This window comes from Tursiops truncatus (assembly GCF_011762595.2).
Source record: "Tursiops truncatus isolate mTurTru1 chromosome Y unlocalized genomic scaffold, mTurTru1.mat.Y SUPER_Y_unloc_1, whole genome shotgun sequence".
NCBI lineage: Eukaryota > Metazoa > Chordata > Mammalia > Artiodactyla > Delphinidae > Tursiops > Tursiops truncatus.
The window spans coordinates 464,309-487,047 of record NW_022983136.1 but is presented as its reverse complement, the minus strand read 5'-3'; the positions used below and the strand labels follow the sequence as shown (position 1 = coordinate 487,047).

General features: G+C 40.0%; 1 protein-coding gene across 1 annotated transcript in view; it reads right to left on the bottom strand.

Annotated features, from left to right (window-relative positions):
• The window catches only part of LOC117310625 (protein WWC3-like), a 160,262-nt gene that overhangs the window by 96,313 nt on the left and 41,210 nt on the right, over positions 1–22,739 (bottom strand). Inside the window, 1 exon segment of the mRNA XM_073799779.1 lies at positions 1,531–1,660. Within this exon segment, the coding sequence (XP_073655880.1) occupies positions 1,531–1,660 (130 nt within the window).

Sequence of the window (22,739 nt, the reverse complement as noted above, 5' to 3'; positions counted from 1 at the left end):
AGGTTCCCATAGATTGTGAAGCTATGGACATCTCAGAGAAAATTCTGAGGCCTGAAACTCCTTCCATAAACTCTCTATCCTTTCTCAAGCAACACAAGTGGATGATTTATCCACTGCTATGCACTGTAGCCTCAGAGGGGCCAGAGCAGGGAAACCAGCTTCAACCTGGGCCAAAGCCTCCATATATACACTATCAAACACCACTGTGTTCACTCTGAGGTTTTGGCTAGGCTTAGATGGGTAATGCATGCAGAACATCTTGTCCAATTCTGCACACACAGAAGGTTCACTAATGGTAGCTAGTCTTGTTACCATTGTTCACAGCAAAACTAAGAATACATCATTTACCTACCATGACCTGGAAAGTCATTTACAAATACAGATTTGTGGGCCCCAACTACATCATTCTAATTCACTAGAATAGGTTAGGGCCCAACAATGTGCATTTTAACCACCATTTAGGAAACTCTACTTAATTCACTGCAGCCTTGACTTTAGGAAGCACTGGTATACATTAAAGTTATATATGCATCTGTCTTATTTTGCCTCTATGTTTGATATTTACTTTATATATCCCTGTATGTCTTATACTGTGCAGAATCTACATAAATGTGTATAACGTAGTACCTGCCCACTTGGCGGATTGAGTACATGAAGAAAAACTGAAAAGAAATTAAAAAAAACTATAACTAAAATGAGACCATAGGGATCTCCCTGGTGGTCCAGTGGTTAAGACTCCGCCCTTCCACTGCAGGGTACAGAGGTTCAATCCCTGGTCAGGGAACTAATATTCCACAAGCCACGTGCTACAGCCAGAAAAAAAAGAAGCAAAAACGAGAGAACGTAAAAGGAAAAACTGAATGCATTACAGCATCAAGCAAAAAGACCGTCATATATCCACTTGCAAAAGCACATCTTTTTCTAAAAATAACAGAAGCTACAGGAGTTAAGGGGCCAAAAAGATAGTAATAACAATAAAGCAAAATAAAACTAACGATCTCAGATATATAATTTTTCAACATCCACATTATGGAATACTGTGCAGTTATAACTAAAGAATAAAGAGGTATTTGTGTATGTATTTGCAAAAGTACAGGATAGTATTATTATATGAGCAAGACAGCAAGATCAAACTGTATGTACATAATTAGCTTTTGCATGAAGGCTATTTTTGTGTCTTTATAAACACTAGAAGAGTACACAAGAAACCGTTAAAAGCAGTTATGGGCTATGAAAGAACATGGTGATTCCAAGACCTCTTATTGTATACCTTTTGAATTGTTTTGATTATTGAACAACATGAACATTCCCAATTTTTAAAAAAAACTTTTAAACATAAATTACATATACATAACAAGTAATAAACCTATTAAAATGCATGTGTGTATAGATACACGGACATATATAGATGAGAAAGGGAGGATACATATGTATGTATGTGAATATATACAGAGAGGAAAGGAAGACAGACAAGCAGGCAGGCAGACGGAAGGACAGATGTGGGTTCTGAAGAGCACCGGGGCCTCTTACGTGCATCAGGTCCCGTCTTTCCTTCTCGCCTGTACAAATGGTTTTTTTGATGGTCCTGAGCTCGCTCATTATAGCCTGTGCCTCATCCAGTTTGTAGTTGGTGTCAGCACTTGACATCTTTCCATCAATCCTGGTTCAAAAAGAAATATGTGAGATTATAACATTCCATTAAATAATAGTAACAGTAACCCCAAAAGTTACACACACACAAAAACAGACAGCAAGAAAAAAAAAAACCCTTCTTTCTTTCTGGTACATAAAAATAAATAAACGTTAAGTGAGATCTATGTGCAGGGAGAATATATGGGTAAAGCTAAAAACAGTAAAGTATCAGTAACAGTGCTTTGTGCAAAGTTGGAAATTTCTACATTTCTTCTAAATATCTCTTTTATTTCATTCTGGTTCCAATTTATTACTCTTTCCTAGCCATCTCCTAAATTCTTTCCTTCAATTCAAATACATATAAAAGGAACTTTTTCTCCTCCTTCCTTTCTTTTCTTTCTTCTTTCCTTATATCTACCCACCCACAAATCACAAACTAATATACTTCCTTCCTTATTTCCTTTCATTTCTTCTTGTTCCTTCCTCCTGCCTTCACTCCCTTCCATCCATCTATTCATACATTCTTCCAGCCAATCCCTGTGTGCAGCAAGGGTGGTAGAAGCAGAGCACTGAAGAAGACAAGGCTTGGCTCCACCCTTTAAAGAGTACGCAGTTTTCTGTAGCCAGAGAGAGAACGAACTCCTTCTCTGGAAAGTCACCAGATACACGATGACACAGATTCTAGCTCTAAACTGTTTCCCCCATGTTACCCGAAAATCCAGATGCTTAACGGCCAGCCCAAATGCCCTTCTGTTCCACTCACAAGAGCATCCTGGCATGCTGGTGAGTACAAGTGACACTCCAGCTCTACAGTGGGACCCTGGGCAAGACACTTAACCTCTTTAAACCTCAGTTTCCTCATGCCTCAGATGAGGACACTAAAACTGTCCCTCCCACTTAATGAGAAATGTAAGGAAAGGGCTTACTTGGCAGAGACCTGGCGTATAATGTCTGCACTGATTATTATTATCAGGATAATGCTCAGTCTACTTACTCATGGGAGAAAAAGTTAAAAATGCACCAACTCCGGTACTTTATTATCATTAACAAATTCCTGGCTACAAATGTCACAACTCACAGCAAAACTCAGCACCAGAGCTGATCTGAGCTATCAGCACCACTGGAATGAGAGAACAAGCAGGAAATCATTCTCTCCCTTCGGAATAGGGCTTCAGGGCTCAACAGCACTGCTATGATTGCCATCAACAAACAAAATATTTATGAAAACTGGGCCGAGTGCTCTCCCTTGGAGAGTGGATACAGATGCACTGGGGGACCCCACACATTGAATGGTGACACCTCTACATCCCAACAAGGTCTGGCCTCATGGGCACTTCCATAATGGATCAGTTACAGAGATGTATGTTCCTCATATACACATTGCTTTGAATGTTCCTATAAAGCATAAAGCTTTACTTATACATTTTTAGAGGAAGGTACATATATTTTTTAACTACAGAGTGTTTCATGAAGAAAGTTAAAATAAGTGAACAAAAACTAAAACTTGGACTACAGGCAAATTTTCTTTCTTTTTTCTCTGCTCTCATTAAACCCCTACTTCAGTTCTTTCATGCAACAGTTCATCCAAACCATTGAGGGGGTAAGCTTTAACCCTATATCACCTTTGAGTCACTGTCAGATTCAGTGATAAAATATAAAAAGTTCCTCTTGGTGGCTATTAAAAACTGGGAGCCAAAAACAAGGACGACAGCAGTAGGCATATTAGCTTTTTATACATTCTTTTATGTCATCCCTCAAAACCAGCCCCACCTTTACCAAAATCACTGGCTTTCTCCCTCACTAAGTGCCTTAAGCAGACTTATAAGTCACAAGTGACATGCATAAACGGTCCATCTCATACATTCTTACCAGTACAAACCCACAAAAAATCAGTGTAATTCACTACAATTTTACACAGGAGGCATTATGTGGTTGTACAATGTGATGACACCAGAAGTCAGGAGATGACTCTTGGTCCAAGATCTCATGCAAGTTAACTGTGTCATCTTGAGAAGTTTCTGAACTCCCAGAAGCCTTGGTGACTTCATGAGGATGCCAAGTCTGCAATGGGATTCCCAAACCCAGCTGATCATCAGAACTATCTGGATCCCTACTGAGCTTCACTCTCTAGAGGTAGAAGTTCATACATTTGTTCATACATTAATCAGGTCCCAGAACAACCAAGTTGGAGGAGTCTCTTCTTACAATGATTACTTGTAGCTGGCGGATGTTATTTATAATTAGACTGACCTCCATGCTCTCAGTACAGTTTTAAATATGCAGGGAATTGACACTAGAAAGAGAGAGCCATTATTCCAGGACTGAGATACATCAGAAATACAGATGATGTTCTCCTCCATGTCCAGTTCAGAGCTCAGACTCAGAGTGAGGTCCCTTGAACAGGGCTGTTCATCCACAGACTGCAGAAACACCAGGACACACATCATAGGAAAACATAAAACAGAATGAAAGCCCAGGGCTTCCCTGGTGGTGCAGTGGTTAAGAATCCGCCTGCCTAATGCAGGGGACATGGGTGCGATCCCTAGCCCGGGAGGATCCCACATGCCACGGAGCAACTAAGCATGTGTGCCACAACTACTGAAGCCCGTGCGCCTAGAGCCCATGAGCCACAACTACTAAGCCCACGTGCCACAACTACTGAAGCCCGCACACCTAGAGCCCATGCTCCCCAACAAGAGAAGCCACCACAATGAGAAGCCAGTGCACCACAATGAAGAGTAGCCCCCGCTCACCACAACTAGAGAAAGCCTGCACACAGCAACGAAGACCCAACACAGCCAAAAATTTAAAAAAACAAACAAACAAAAACAAAAAAAAAGAAGAAAAGCCCACACAGTTTTCCACTGTAGGCACTCTATGGAGAACCAAGATTCTCTAACACAAGGCAGAAATAAAAGACCATCATTCTCACAGGACTGCATCTACCAAGGACGTGGCCCAACTTTTCTTTAGGAAAAAATGAAAATTACTTACATCGTAATGTATTCTTTCATTCATCCTGTGAAAAGGATGTATATCATACATTTATGTATATATTTACATTTTAATTTCATCACTCAAATGAAATCTGTAGACTTTCAAACAAAAACCCAAGGCCAGAAAAGTGTGATTTCTCTGTAAGAGTCAATGCCACTGCTAACCAGGTCTACTGGCTCCTCCAGAATGAAAAATACAGCAAATGAATTGTCACTTGACACTGACACCCATATAGAGAAATGAAATTCTACTGCATTGAACAAAGTGGTTTCAATTGCTTGAAAGTCAATGGTAATCAAATAGTCATAGAGTATAAACACACAACCACTGTTAAGGCCACGACGTAAGATGCTAACCACATCAGCTTCAGCTTCGTACTTAGGTGTTGTGACTTCCTTACAGATTTTAGCAGCTGCAGAGTCTAAGTGCAGCTATCAGTAAAGCCAGGCACTGCACCAGGTGCCTGTCAAGGCACCAGCATCTACAATGGGAATGGCCGCTACCAGGGATCCCACAACCCTGGCTACCACTGCCTCTGAACACCTATACACTACCAAGTCATCGGAGCAGACTTGTGTGCATTGGGGCAGCCTCTGGAGCAGACCCCTATGGGTGGCCCACACACAAAGATGGGGCTGAAACCATAGCTGAGACCCAAGGGCCAGGTAACTAAGGACAGTGAGGTCCACCACACTACACCTACCTAGGGGTCTTGGAGGATCTCCTGGGGAGGCAAAGATCGACTATAGCTCACTGTGAGGGCAAGGACACTGGTAGCAAACACCCCAGGGAATACTGATTAGAGTGAGCTCTCCCAGAGGTCCACATTTCAGCACCAAAAACCAGGCTCATGCAGCAACTTGCCCGCTCCAGTGCTGGAAAGCTTCAGGCCAAACCACCACCAAAACTGGAACACAGCTCCACCAATTAGCAGACTAAAGACATACTGCGCTCACAGCCACCTCAAAGCACACCCCTTCACAAGGCCCTGCCCATCAGAGGGACAAGACCCAGCACCAACCTCCCGAGGGCAGACACCAGTCCTTCCCGCCAGGAAGCCTGCACAGACTCCTGGACCAACCTGACCCATCAGGGGGCAGAAACAAGAGCAAGAGTAACCACAATCCTGTAGCCTGTGGAAAGAAGACCACAAACACAGGATGTGAGACAAAGTGAGACGGCACAGAAATATGCTGAAAACAAAGAAAGAAAATAAAACCCCACAATAACAACTAAATGAAGAGAAGATAGGCAATTCACCTGAAAAAGAATTTAGAGTAATGATAGTAAAGATGATGCGAAATCACAGAAAAAGATTGGAGGCACAGAGTGAGAAGATACCAGATATGTTGAACAACGAGCTAGAAGAGTTAAAGAACAAACAGAGATGAACGCAATAACTGAAATGAAAAATACACTGGAAAGAATCAATAGCAGAATAACTGAGACAGAAGAGGAAATAAGTAAACTGGAAGACAGAATGCTGGAAATCACTACCACAGAACAGAATAAAGAAAAAAGAATGAAAAGAAATGAGGAAAGTCTCAGCGACCTCTGGGACAATATTAAAAGCACCAACATTTGCATTATAGCAGTCCCAGAATAAGAAGAGAAGAAAGGAAAGGGCTGGAGAAAATATTTGAAGATATTACAGCCAAAAACTTCCCTAACATGACAAAGGAAACACTCACTCAAGTCCAGGAATCACGGAGAGCCCCATACAGGATGAACCCAAGGAGGAACATGGCAAGACACATATTAATCAAAGTGATAAAAATAAAAGAAAAAATGTTAAAAGGAACACAAAACATACAAGGGAATCCCCATAAGGTTATCAGCTGATTATTCAGCAGAAACTCTGCAGGCCAGAAGGGAGTAGCACGATATATTTCAAGTGATAAAAGGGAAAAACTTACAACCAAGAATACTCTACTCTGCAAGGTTTTCATTCAAATTTGATGGCGAAATCAAAAGCTTTACAGACAAGCAAAAGCTAACAGAATTCACCACCACTAAACCAGTTTACAACAAATGCTAAAGGAACTCTTCTAGGTGGGAAAGAGACCAGCAAATTTAAAACAGCCTTGTACATATACAGACTGCTGTATCAAAACCTCATGGGTTGTAATGAGGTGGATAGACCTAGAGTCTGTCATACAGAGTGAAGTCAGAAAGAGAAAAACAAATGCTGTATGCTAATGAACACATAAAGAATCTAAAAAAATGGTACTGATGAACTGAGTGACAGGACAGGAATAAAGACACTGATGTAGAGAATGTACCTGAAGACATGGGGAGGAAGGGGAAGCTGGGATGAAGCGACAGAGTAACACTGACACATATACACTACCAAATGTAAAATGGATAGCTAGTGGGAAGCTGCTGCATAGCAAAGGTAGATCAACTTGATGCTCTGTGACCACCTACAGGGATGAGAGGGATGCTCAAGAGGGAGGGGATATAGGGATATAAGTATACATATAGTGGATTCACTTTGCTGTATAGCACAAACTAACATAAGATTGTAAAGCAATTACACTCCAATAAAGATATTAAAAAAGTAAACCTCATGGGCACAGCAAATGCAGAAACAACAGATACACAAACACAAAACAAACAGCAACCCTAACACAACATTAAAGATGATCATCAAATGACAAAGGAACAAAAGAGGAAGGAAAGGGAAAAAACCTACAAAAACAAACCCCAAACAATTAAGAAACTGATAACAGCAACATACATATCCATAATTACCTTAAGTGTAAATGGACTAAATGTTCCAACCAAAAGACACAGACTGGCTGAATGGATACAAAACAAGACCCATATATAGCTGTCTACAAGAGACCCACTTCAGACCTAGGGACACATACAGACTGAAAGTGAAGGAATGGAAAAAGATATCCAATGCAAATGGAAATCAAAAGAAACCTGGAGTAGCAATACACATATCAGACAAAATAGACTTTAAAATAAAGACTGTTAACAGACAAGGAAGGACATTACATAACAATCAAGGGATAGATCCAAGAAGAAAATATAAGTTATAAATATATGTGCACCCAACATACGAGCATCTCAATACATAAGGCAAATGATATCAGCCATAAAAGGGGATATCAGCCATAAAAGGGGAAATCAGCAGCAGTGCAAAAATAATGGAGAACATTAAAACCTCACTTACACCAATGGAGAGATCATCCAAACAGAAAATAAAGCAGGAAAAACAAGCTTTAAATGACACAATACTCTAGATAGATTTAATTGATGTTTATAGGATATTCCATCTGAAAGCAGCAGAATACGCTTTCTTCTGAAGTGCACATGGAACATTCTCCAGGAATGATCACATCTTGGGCCACAAATAAAGCCTTGAAAAATTTAAGAAAACTGAAATTTTATCAAGTATCTTTTCCAACCACAATTCCATAAAATTAGGAATCAATTACAGGAAAAAAAAACTATAAAAACACAAACACATGGAGGCTAATAACGAAAACAGTACTAAATAACCAAGAGATCACTGAAGAAATCAAAGAGGAAATCAAAATTCATAGAAACAAATGACAATAAAATCACAACAACCGAAAACCTATAGGATGCAGCAAAAGCAGTTCTAAGAGGGAAGTTTATAACAATACAATCTTACCTCAGGAAAACAGAAAAAATCTCAAAGAAACAACCTAACTTTATACCTGAAGCAACCAGAGAAAAAACAAACAAAACTCAAAATCAGTAGAAGGAAAGAAATCATAAAAATCAGAGTAGAAATAAAAACAAAGAAAACAACAGCAAAAATCAATTAGACTACAAGCTACTTATTTTAGAAGATAAATGAATTTGATAAGCCTTTAGCCAGACTCATCAAGAAAACAAACGAGAGGACTCAAATCCATAAAATTAGAAACAAAAAAGCAGAAGTTACAGTGGACACCAAAGAAATACGAAGGATCCTCAGAGACTACTATGAGCAACCATACACCAGTAAAATGGAGAACCTAGAAGAAATCCACAAATTCTTAGAGAGGTACAACCTTCCAAAAATGAACCAGGAAAAAACAGAAAATATGAACAAACCAATCACAAGTACTGAAATTGAAACTGTGAATAAAAAACTTCCAACAAGGGCTTCCCTGGTGGCGCAGTGGTTGAGAGTCCGCCTGCCGATGCAGGGGACGTGGGTTCGTGCCCCGGTCCAGGAAGATCCCACATGCTGCACAGCGGCTAGGCCAGTGAGCCATGGCCGCTGAACCTGCGCGTCCAGAGCCCGTGCTCTGCAATGGGAGAGGCCACAACAGTGAGAGGCCCCCATACAGCAAAAAAAAACCTTCCAACAAAAAAAAATCCAGTACCAGAAGGCTTCACAGGCAAATTTTACCAAACATTCAGACAAGAGTTCCCATCTGAAATTCTTCCAGACCAGTTCCTCTCATCAGGAAGCTTGCACAAGCCTCTTAGATAGCCTCATCCACAGAGGGCAGACAGCAGAAGCAAGAAGAACTACAATCTTGCAGCCTGCGGGAGGAAAAGCACATTCACAGAAAGACAGACAAAGTGAAAAGGCAGAGGACTATGTACCAGATGAAGGAACAAGACAAAATCCCAGTAAAACAACTAAATGAAGTGGAGATAGGCAACCTTCAATAAAAAGAATTCAGAATAATGATAGTGAAGATTATCCAGAACCTCGGAAAAGAATGGAGGCAAAGATCGAGAAGATGCAAACTATGTTTAACAAAGACCTAGAAGAATTAAAAAACAAACAAACACTGATGAAAAATACAATAACTGAAATGAAGAATACACTAGAAGGAATCAATAGCAGAATAACTGAGGCAGAAGAACAGATAAACGACCTGGAAGACAGAATGGTGGAATTCACTGCCATGGAACAAAGTAAAGAAAAAAGAATGAAAAGAAATGAAGACAGCCTAAGAGATCTCTAGACAACATTAAATGCACCCGGATCCACATTATAGGGGTCCCAAAAGGAGAAGAGAGAGAGAAAGGATACAAGAAAATATTTGAAGAGATTATAGTTGAAAACTTCCCTAACATGGGAAAGGAAACAGCCACCTAAGTCAGGGAGCACAGAGAGTCCCAGGCAGGACAAACCCAAGGGGAAACACACTGAGACACATAGTAATAAATTCACAAAAATTAAAAACAAAGAAAAATTATTAAAAGCAACAAGGGAAAAATGATAAATAACATACAAGGGAACTCCCATAAGGTAAACAGCTGATTTTTCAGCAGAAACTCTACAAGCCAGAAGGGGTGGCACAACATATTTACAGTGATGAAATGGAAGAACCTACAACCAAGATTACCCTACCTGGCAAGGATGTCATTCAGACTTGACGGAGAAATTAAAAACTTTACGGACAAGCAAAAGCTAAGAAAATTCAGCACCACCAAACCAGCTTTACAACGAATGATAAAGGAACTTCTCTAGGCAAGAAACACAAGAGAAGGAAAAGACCTACAATAACAAACCCAAAACAGTTAAGAAAGTGGTAATAGGAACACACATATTGATAATTACCTTAAATGTAAATGGATCAAATGCTCCAACCAAAAGACACAGACTGGCTGAATGGATAAAAAACAAGACCCATATATATGCTGTCTACAAGAGACCCACTTCACCTAGGGACACATACAGACTGAAAGTGAGGGGATGAAAAAGATATTCCATGCAAATGGAAATCAAAAGAAAGCTGGAGTAGCAATACTCATATCACAGAAACAAGGCTTTAAAATAAAGACTATTACAAGAGACACAGAAGGACACTACATAATGATCAAGGGATCAATCCAAAAAGAAGATAAGACACTTGAAAATATTTATGCATCCAATATAGGAGTACCTCAATACATAAGGCAAATGCTAAGAGCCATAAAAGGGGAAATTGACAGTAACACAATCATAGTAGGGGACTTTAACACCCCACTTACATCAATGTACAGATCATCCAAAATGAAATTAAATAAGAAAACATAAGCTTTAAATGATACATTAACCAAGATAGACAGTAATATCTATAGGATATTCCATACAAAAACAACAGAATATGCTTTCTTCTTAAGGGCTCATGGAACATTCTCCAGGTTAGATCATATCTTGGGTCACAAATCAGGCCTTGGTAAATTTAAGAAAATTGAAATCATATTAAGTATCTTTTCCGACAACAATGCTATGACACTAGATATCAATTATAGGAAGAAAACTGTAAAAAATACAAACACATGGAGGCTAAGCAATATGCTACTAAATAATCAAGAGATCCCTGAAGAAATCAAAGAGGAAATTTAAAAATACCTAGAAAGAGATGACAATGAAAAAACAATGACCCAAAACCTATGGGATGCAGCAAAGGCATTCTAAGAGGGAAGTTTATAGTAATACATTCCCCCTCAAGGAACAAGAAAAATATCAAATAAACAACCTACCCTTACACCTAAAGTAATTGGAGAAAGAAGAACAAAAAAACCCCAAAGTTAGCAGAAGGAAAGAAATAAAAATCAGATCAGATATGAAAAAGGAATGAGGGAAACAATAGCAAAGATCAATAAAAGTAAAAGCTGGTTCTTTGAGAAGGTAAACAAAATTGACCAACTAGTAGCCAGTCTCATCAAGAAAAAAAGGGGAAAGACTCAAATCAACAGTTAGAAATGAAAAAGAAGTAACAACTAACACTGCAGAAATACAAAGGATCATGAGAGATTACTACAAGCAACTCTATGCCAATAAAAGTGACAACCTGGAAGAAATGGACAAATTCTTAGAAAAGCAAACCTTCTGAGACTGAACCAGGAAGAAACAGAAAATATAAACAGATCAGTCACAAGCACTTGAGACTGTGATTAAAATCTTCCAAAAAACAAAAGCCCAGGACCAGATGGCTTCACCAGCGGATTCTATCAAACATTTACAGAGGAGCTAACACCTATCTTTCTCAAACTCTTCCAAAATATAGCAGAGGGAGGAACACTCCAAAACTCATTCTACGAGGCCACCATCCCCATGATACCAAAACCAGACAAAGATGTCACAAAAAAAGAAAATTACAGACCAGAATTACTAACGAACATAGATGTAAATATCCTCAACAAAATACTAGCAAACAGAATCCAACAGCACATTAGAAGAATCATATACCATGATCAAGTGGGGTTTATCCCAGGAATGCAAGTATTCTTCAATATACGCAAATCAATCAATGTGATAAATCATATTAACAAACCGACGGATGAAAACCATGATAAACTCAATACATGGAGAAAAAGCTTTCAACAAAATTCAACACCGATTTAAGATAAAAACTCTCCAGAAAGTGGGCACAGAGGGAATCCACCTCCACATAACAAAGGCCATATATGACAAAGCCACAGCCAACTTCATTCTCAATGGTGAAAAGCTGAAACCACTTCCTCTAAGATCAGGAACAAGACAAGGCTGCCCACCATCACCGCTATTATTCAACATAGTTTTGGAAGTTTTAGCCACAGCAATCAGACAAGAAAAAGAAATAAAAGGAATCCAAATCGGAAAAGCAAAAGTAAAGGTGTCACTGTTTGCAGATGACATGATACTATACATAGAGAATCCTAAAGATGCTACCAGAAAGCTACTAGAGCTAATCAATGAATTTGGTAAAGCAGCAGTATACAAATTGAATGCACAGAAATCTCTTCCATTACTATACATTAATGATGAAAAATCTGAAACAGAAATTAAGGAAACACTCCTATTTACCACTGCAACAAAAAGAATAAAATACCTAGGAATAAACCTGCCTAAGGAGACAAAAGACCTGTATGCCAAAAACTATAATACCCTGATGAAAGAAATTAAAGGTGATACAAACAGATGGAGAGATATACCATGTTCTTGGATTGGAAGAATCAACATTGTGAAAATGACTCTACTACCCAAAGCAATCTACAGATTCAATGCAATTCCTAGAAAACTAACAATGGCATTTTTCACAGAAACAGAACAAAAAATTGCACAATTTGTATGGAAACACAAATTATCATGAAGAGCCAAAGGAATCTTGAGAAAGAAAAATGGAGTGGGAGGAATCAGGCTCCCTGACTTCGGACTACACTACAAAGCTACAGTAATCAAAACAGTATGGAACTGGCACAAAAACAGAGATATAGATCAATGGTACAGGATAGAAAACCCAGATATAAACTCGCCCACATATAGTCACCTAATTTACGACAAAGGAGGCAAGAACATACAATGGAGAAAAGATAGCCTCTTCAATAAGTGGCCCTGGGAAACTGGACAGCTACATGTAAAAGAATGAAATTAGAACACCCCTAACACCATACACAAAAATAAACTCAAAATGGATTAAAGACCTAAATGTAAGACTGGATACTATAAAACTCTTGGAGCAAAACATAGGCCGAACACACTATGACATTAACTGCAGCAAAATCTCTCCTGATCCAGCTCATAATGAAAATAAAAACAAAAATAAACAAATGGGACCTCATTAAACTTAGAAGCTTCTGCACAGCAAAAGAAACCATAAACAAAACAAAAGACAACCCTCAGAATGGGAAAATATTTGCAAATGAAGACACCAACAAGGGATTAATCTCCAAAATATACAAACAGCTCATGCAGCTCAGTATCAAAAAAAACCAAAAAAGCAAGTCAAAAAATGGTCAGGAGATCTAAATAGACATTTCTCCAAAGACATACAGATGGCCAAGATGCCAATGAAAGATTGTGAACATCACTAATTATCAGAAAAATGCAAATCAAAACTGCAATGAGGTATCACCTCACACCAGTCAGAAAATCAGAAAATCTACAAACAATAAATGCTGGAGAGGGTGTGGAGAAAAGGGAAATCTCTTGCACTGTTGGTGGGAATGTAAACTGATATAGCAAATATGGAGAACAGTATGAAGCTTCCTTGAAAAACTAAGACTGTAGCTACCATATGATCCAGAAATCCCAATCCTGGGCATATATCCAGAGAAAACATTAATTCAAAAAGATATATGCACCCCATGCTCATTGCAGCACTATTTACAAGAGCCAGGACATGGAAGCAACCTAAATGTCCACCAACAGAGGGATGGGTAAAGAAGATTGGTACATACATGCAATGTATAAAAAGGAACAAAATAATGCCATTTGCAGCAACGTGGATGGACCTAGAGATTGTCATACTGAGTGAAGTCAGACAGAGAGAGACAAATACATGACATCGCTTATATGTGGAATCTAAAAACATGGTATAAATGATGTTATTCACAAACAGAAAAAGAGTCACAGATGCAGAAAACAAACATATGGTTACCAGGGGGAAAGGGAGGAAGGATAAACTGGGAGATTGGGATTGATATACAGACACTACCATACATAAAATACTTAACTAATAAGGGCCTAGTGTATAGCACAGGAAACTCTACTCAATACTCTGTAACGACCTATACAGGTAAATAATATATAAAAGAGTGGACATATGTATGTATAGCTGACTCACTTTGCTGTATACCTGAAACTAACAGAACACTGTAAATCAACTATGTTCCAATAAAAATTATTTTTAAAAATTAAAAAAAAAATCAGTGGACTCTGAGTAAAACATTAGTCTGCATAACGTGGGTGGGCTTTATCCAATCAGATGTATGTTCTTGGGCATCACCCATTTGGGAAACTCATTCTGAGTCCTCCCTGCTATGTCTCTGGATGCTAGTAATGAGTTACATGAAGAAAATCTTTCAAAGCAAGCTTCAGGAACTTTAGGGCAGCAGAGCCTACTAGTCCTTTCACTGAATAAGGATAGCCCAATTTATCTGGAGACTTTAACTACTTGTTGTAAGAGTTTTCAATATTTGTTTGCACCAAGTATTTCACACATTTTATACATGTTCTGAAGTGTTTTATAAAAGGCCTCAAAAGAAATGTGAAATAATACTACACTGAGAAATTTCTCCTATAATACTGACAAAAACACTAAGGTTTGACAACACATGCTGTTAGTAAAGTTCTGGAAAACAGAATCACCTGTGTCAGTGATGGAAATCCAAAATGGTGCAATATCTAACTATACAGCAAACGCATTTGCCATTTGGCCCAGAAATTCCTCTTTCAGGAAATCATCCTGAAAAGATATATGTGTAAAACCTTAAGTAAAAAGCTGACGGGAAATGTTATAAATGCATGCATCAGATCGACAATACAAAACCCCAGTGAGTAGCTTCACACCAAGAAAAGAGACAACCAGCCCCTTAGCAGAAGTGACCCAGGAGGACACAGCTACAGCACATACAGAAGCACCCTAGCAGGCATCTGAGCATCTGGATGTGGGCAGGGTTTTACAGAGTAAAATTACAGAACGGGTACTGGTGCACCGGGAAGCATCACAAAGATGGACAAAATGAGTAACAAAACCAGTAGCTGATGTTGAAAATGAAGCTTGATTTGCTTAAGAGAAAAACAATTTTACATGCTGTGCTAACTGACTATAGATAATTAAAGAACTCCTTTTGTAGATCCAAATCAGAGGAGAATGAACACAATGCTGGGTAATGATCAGGGAAGAAAAAGAAGACGATTAGTTTAAAAGACTTCGGATCAGATATAGATGACATAGAAGACACAATCCTCCATCCCCCCACAGAGATCAACAATGACTTATCTAGGAATAAAACAGCTCTGGGAGAGCTCTGGATTCCATTGAGACACTTCAGCAACACAGTGAAACAAAAACCCTGAGAATAACTGCACAAAAAGGGAATGAAGAACAGCCTCATTTTATCTGATGGTCCCCTTCCCCAGGCAGCACTATTTAGCATCAGGTGAGAACCACTCAGCTATAAAGAGTTCCCCTTGCCAATAAAGGGACAGTGGGGTAAGCAACCACCTTACCCTGCTTACTAGGGCATGAGAGCAAGGACTCACTTTGGTTCACCCCACTGAGACATTGACAGACTGAGATGTAAAGAGATGGCTAAGAAGAAGGAAGAGCAGAGGTTTCCAACAGCAGGAGAAGCAACTGTGGTTCCCAGTAATCTGGCCTGCAGTGGACTTTACCACTGAAGAAACATATAGCCTGCTCAATTGCCACAGCTACCCTGCAGATTTCATCAGCCCCTTGCCACTGGTATTATGCACTTGCAAAATCCCAGTCCACCCCTAGCCACTGTCTCCACTGCCATGCCCTTCTGTCAAGAACCAGTAGACACAGTAGTGTACATCAACAGCCAGGGTCTTTGCAGCTGCCAGTGAGCCCACACTTGGCCCCAGTCCTTACCCTGGCCCCCACCAATAAATGTGTCTGGAAACAGCCACTGCTACTACATAGGCACCTGGGGCTGGCCCCACAGCCAAGTATATGCAAAACCACTGGTTCTAGCCACCACTGCTCTTTTCCCTTTTCTCTAGCCACTATACCCAGAGTAACTGCTGAAGACCTCAACAGCCATTGCAGCCACTACAGGACACCTGCAATTGTCAATGCGGGGGACCTGAAAGCCTCTGCTAATGAGTCACCAAACCCTCCACATGTCTAGTCCAGGTATATGCCATGACAACTGGTGCCCCATACCACTAAACTATGGGTCAGAGCACTCTCTAACATGCTGTAAAGCATAAGGACATCCACTATGTTAAGTTAAGTTAAGTTAAGACATCCACTAAGTTACAGCATGTTAGAGAGTGCTCTGACCCAGTGCTCTGACTCAGTTGGAAGAGTGTGTCTTCCACCTGAAGACACAGTCATAAATTGAACTTGAAACCATCAAGTCTGGAATAGGTGATGGCTTCTTCAGATGCACAGACACCTACACGAGGCACAGGGATCATGAAGAGTCATAACATTTTCTAAGGAAAACAGTAAAGTAATAGAGAACACAGTAAGAATACAATAATTCACCCAAAGAAACGGAGATTCAGGAATTACCAGAGAAATAATTCAAAATAATTATTCTAAAGATGACCACAGAGCTGCAAGAGAACATAGAAAATTAATAGTGCTTTCAGGAAAACAACACAAGCACAAAATAAGTTCAACAAGCAGATAGAAAGCATTAAAAAGAAATAAAGAATGAACTGAAGAATTCAATAGAGAGCTTCAATAACAGACTTGATAAGGAAGACAAGCAGAAGAAAGAATCAGGGACCTCCAAGACAGATCATTGGAAATTATCCATCCTGAGGAGCAAAAAGAAGGACGAATGAAAAGGAATTAAGAAAGCCTACAGGACCAATGGGATGACAATAAGAGAAACAACTTACACATCACTGGAGTCCCAGAAGGAGAAGAGCAGGAGAAAGGATTGTGGAAAGCTTATTTGAAGGAATAATGGCTGAGAAGTTCCCAAACCTTGGAACAGATTTGGACACCAAAGTTCATAAAGCAATTAGGTCACTCCAAAATTCCAATCCAAAGTTTTTTTCTCCAAGAGTCATTATAATAAAACCCTCTAACATCAAAAACAATGTTAAGCCATCAAGAGAAAAATCATTCTCTCATACAAAGGAACCCGTATAAGGCTATGAGAGGATTTCTCAACAAAAACCTTACAGACCAGGAGAGAACAGAACGATATATTCAAAGGGCTGAAGCAAAAAACACTGCCAACCAAGAATGCTTTATCCAGCAAAGTTGTCCTTCAGAATTAAAGACAAAATAAAGCCATTCCTTATAAACAAAAGCTAAGGGAATTTATCACCACTAGACCTATCTCACAAGAAATCCTGGAAGGAGTTCTTCAAGTTAACACAAAAAGATGCTAATTGGTAACATGAAAATACATAAGACACAGGTAAAGCCATGTCTATATATTCAGTTTCAGAATATTCTAACACTTTAACATGGAGGCATGTTGACCACTTAATTCTAGTATATTGGTTGAAGGGCAAAAGAACTGAATACAGCTGGCATAACAATAACTTGTTAATGAATATAATTTTAAAAACAAGTGAAGTGTGATATCAAAAATATCAAATGGGTACGGGGGGGTATCGAGGGTTGAGTTTTCGTATACAATCAAAATTAAGTTGTTATCAGCTTAAAATAGATTGTCATATCTTTAAGACATTTCATGTGAGCCTCTCACAAAACAAAACTCTGTAACAGATACCAACAAGTAAGAAGAAGAAAATCAGAGTACCAACTACAAAAATCATTAATTCACAAAGGAAGACAGCAAGAGAAAAAAGGAACAAACAAACTTTTAAAACAGTCAGTAAAGAATGAACACATCATTGTGGCATGTGGGATCTTTAGTAACATCATGTGGAATCCTTAGCTGCAGCCTGCATGATGCAACTAAAAAAAAAAGAAGATTCCACATGCCACAGTGAAGATCTTGCATGTGGCAAGGAAGATCCCGAGTGCCACGACTAAGACCCGGCACAGCCAAATAAATAAATCTTTTCTTTTAAAAAAAAGAAGAATTGGGCTTCCCTGGTGGTGCAGTGGTTGAGAGTCTGCCTGCCGATGCAGGGGACATGGGTTCGTGCCACGGTCCGAGAAGATCCCACATGCCGCGGAGCGGCTGGGCCCGTGAGCCATGGCCGCTGAGCCTGTGCGTCCGGAGCCTGTGCTCCGTAACGGGAGAGGCCACAACAGTGAGAGGCCCGCGTACCACAAAAAAACAATAATAATAAAAAAAAGAAAAAAAGAAGAATTAACATGTCAGCAATAACTCCTTACATATCAATAATTCTTTTAAATGTAAATGGGCTAAATGCGCCAATCAAAAGGCATAGAGTGGCTAGACGGATAAATAAACAAACAAACTCATATGCTGCCTACAAGGGACTCACTTATGATTCAAGGACACAAATAGGCTCAAAGTGAGGGGATGAAAAGATACTCCAAGCAAGTAAAGAGCAAAATACTTACAACAGACAATATGGACTTCAAGCTAAAAACAGGAAGAAGAATCAAAGAAGGTCAAATAATGTAAGGTTTATAATTACATTATAATAATACAATTATAAAGGGTCGATTCGTCAAGAAGATACAACAATATTAAATATATACGAATCCAATATTAGAGCTAAATATATTAAGCAAATACTAACAAATCTGAAGGGAGTAATAAACAATGATCCAACAATGGTACGAGACTTTAATACCCTGCTTTCAACAATAGATAGGGTTTCCCTGGTGGCACACTGGTTAAGAATCCACCTACCAATGCAGGGAACACGGGTTCGAGCTCTGGTCCAGGAAGATCTCACATGCCTTGGAGCAACTGTGTCCCTGCACTACAACTACTGAGCCTGTGCATTAGAGCTCACGAGCCACAACTACTTAGCCTGCATGCCACAACTACTGAAGCCCACACGCCTAGAGCCCATGCCCCACAACAAGAGAAGCCACCACAATGAGAAGCCCACGCACCACAATGAAGAGTAGGCCCCACTTGCCGCAACTAGAGAAAGCCCACAGCAGCAAAGAAGATCCAACACAGCCAAAAATAAATAAATAAAATAAATAATTTTAAATATCACCAATAAAGCATAAAAAAAGGGATAGATTATCCAGACAGAAAATCAAGTTGAACTGTAGACAAAATGGACCTAACAGGACATTCCATCCAACAGCAACAGAATACCCTTCTCCTCAAGAACACATGGAATATTCCCCAGGACAGATCATGTGTTAGGTCACAAATCTATCTTTAAGAAATCTTAAAATCTTATCCTTAATCTTAAAAGACTGACATTACACCAAGTATCTTCTCTGATCACAAATATAAAACAAGATATCAATGACAGGAGAGAAACTGGAAAATTCACAAATATGTGGAAATTAAATAATACACACCTGAAAAACCAATGGCTCAAAGATGAAATCAAAAAGGAAATTTAAAAACATCTTGAAACAAATTTAAGTGTAAACACAACATACTAAAATCTATGGGATGCTGCAAAAGCAGTTGTAAGAGGGAAGTTTAAAGGCAATAAACACCATATATTATGAGGGGAGAAAAAGGTCTAAAAAAAAAATTACTTTTACACCTCAGGGGAAGAGTAAAACAAACTAAGCCCAAACTTAGCAGAAAGAAGGAAATAAAGATCAGAGAAGAAATAAATGAAGTACAAATTAGAGAAAAATTTTAAAAATCAACAAAACTGAGTTTTTTTTTTAAAGATAAACAAAATTTTAGCTAGACTTACCAAGAAAAAAAAGAGAGAGAAGACTCAAAAAAATTATGAATGAAAATGAAGACACATAAAAAGGATTATAAAAAGCTACTAACAATTATATGTCAGCAAGTGAACAACCTACAAGAAATGGGAAAATTCCTAGAAACATAAAACCTAACAAGAGTGAATCATGAAGAAATAGAAAATGTAAACAAACCGATAACAATAAGGAGACTGAATCAAAATCTCTCAATAAAGAATAGTCCAGGTCCAGAAGGCTTCATGGCTAAACTCCAGCAAACATTTGAAGAAGAATGAATATATATCCCTCTCAAACTCTTCCCAAAAATTAAAGAGGAGGGAACACTCCAAAACTTATTTTACTAAGTCAGCATTACCCTGGCATTACCAAAGCTACCTAGATAAGGTTACTACAAGAAAAGAAATCAGCAGACCAATATCCCTGATAAATATAAATGCAAACATTCTCAACAAAATACTAACAAACAGAATTCAACAATACTTTAAAAGGGTCATACACCTTGATCAAATGGCATTAGTTCCTGGGATGTTGGCATATTTCAACATACATAAATCAATCCATAGATTACACAATAATACAATGAAGGATAAAAGTCATATAAAGTGGATGATTGTGGAAGAGTAAGACGCAGAGATCACCTTCCTCCCCACAGATACATAAGAAATACATCTACACGTGGAACAAGTCCTACAGAATACCTACTGAAGGCTGGCAGAAGACCTCAGGCCTCCCAAAAGGCAAGAACCCCCCACGTACCTGGGTAGGGCAAAAGAAAAAACTAAACAGAGACAAAAGGAATAGGGACGGTACCTGCACCAGTGAGAGGGAGCTGTGAAGGAGGAAAGGTTTCCACACAGTAGGAAACTTCTTCGTGTGCGGAGATTGCGGGTGGCGGAGAGGGGAGCTTCAAAGCTGTGGAGGAGAGCACAGCAACAGGGGTGCAGAAGGCAAAGCGGGGAGATTCCCGCACAGAGGATCAGGGCCGACCGGCACTCACCAGCCCGAGAGGCTTGTCTGCTCACCCGCAGGGGCAGGCAGGGCTCGGAGTTGAGTCTCTGGCTTTGGTCGGAGCGTCGGGAGAGGACTGGGGTTGGCGGTGTGAACACAGCCTGAAGGGGTTAGTGCACCACGGCTAGCCCGGACGGAGTCCAGGAAAAGGTCTGGAGCTGCCGAAGAAGCAAGAGACTTTTTCTTCCCTCTCTGTTTCCTGGTGCGCGAGGAGAGGGGATTAAGAGCGCCGCTTAAAGGAGCTCCAGAGACGGGCGCGAGCCGCAGCTAAAAGCGCGGACCCCAGAGACGGGCAGGAGACGCTAAGGCTGCTGCTGCCGCCACCAAGAAGCCTGTGTGCGAGCACAGGTCACTATCCACACCCCCCTTCCGGGGAGCCTGTGCAGCCCGCCACTACCAGGTCCCCGGGATCCAGGGACAACTTCCCCGGGAGAACGCACAGCGCGCCTCAGGCTGGTGCAAGGTCACACCGGACTCTGCTGCCGCAGGCTCGCCCCACACTCCATACCACTCCCTCCCCACGGCTTGAGTGAGCTGGAGCCCCTGAAGCAGCGGCTCCTTTAACCCCGACCTGTCTGAGCAAAAAACAGACGCCCTCCGGCAACCTACACGCAGAGGCAGGGCCAAATCCAAAGCTGAGCCCCTGGGAGCTGTGAGAACAAAGAAGAGAAAGGGAAATCCCTCCCAGCAGCCCCAGGAGCAGCGGATTAAAGCTCCACAATCAACTTGATGTACCTGCATCTGTGGAATACATGAATAGACAGCAAATCATCCCAAATTGAGAAGGTGGACTTTGAGAGCAAGATTTATTATTTTTCCCCTTCTCCTCTTTTTGTGAGTGTGTATGTGTATGCTTCTGTGTGAGATTTTGTCTGTATAGCTTTGCTTCCACCATTTGTCCTAGGGTTCTATTCGTCCGTATTTTTTTTCCTAATAATTATTTATTTTAATAACTTTATTTTATTTTACGTTATTTTATTTTACTTTATCTTCTTCCTTTCTATTTTCTTTCCTTCCCTCCTTCCTTCTTTCCCTCCTTCCTATCTTCCACCATCTGTCCCTCCCTCTTTTCTTTCTTTCATTCTTTCTTCCTTTCTTTCTTTCTTCCTTCCTTCCTTTTCTTTCTTTCTTCCTACTTCTACTAATTCTTTCTCTCTACTTTTTCTCGCTTTTATTCTGAGCTGTGTGGATGAAAGGCTCTTGGTGCTGCAGCCAGGAGCCAGTGCTGTGCCTCCGAGGTGGGAGAGCCAATTTCAGGGCCCTGGTCAACAAGAGACCTCCCAGCTCCTCATAATATCAAATGGCGAAAATCTCCTCATACATCTCCATCTCAATGCCAGCACCCAGGTTCACTCAACGACCAGCAAGCTACAGTGCTGGACACCCTATGCCAAACAACTAGCAAGACAGGAACACAACCCCACCCATTAGCAGAGAGGCTGCCTAAAGTCATTATAAGGCCACAGACACCCCAAAACACACCACCAGATGTGGATCTGCCCACCAGAGAGACAAGATCCAGCCTCATCCACCAGAACACAGGCACTAGTCCCCTCCACCAGGAAGCCACTGAACCAACCTTAGCCACTGGGGACAGACAGCAAAAACAAAGGGAACTACGAACCTGCAGCCTGCAAAAAGAAGACCCCAAACAAGGTAAGATAAGCAAAATGAGAAGACAGAAAGACACACAACAGATGAAGGAGCAAGATGAAAACCCACCAGACCTAACAAATGAAGAGGAAATAGACAGTCTACCTGAAAAAGAATTCAGAATAATGATAGTAAAGATGATCCAAAATCTTGGAAATAGAATAGACAAAATGAAAGAAACATTTAACAAGGACCTAGAAGAACTAAAGATGAGACAGGCAATGATGAACAACTCAATAAATGAAATGAAAAATACTCTAGAAG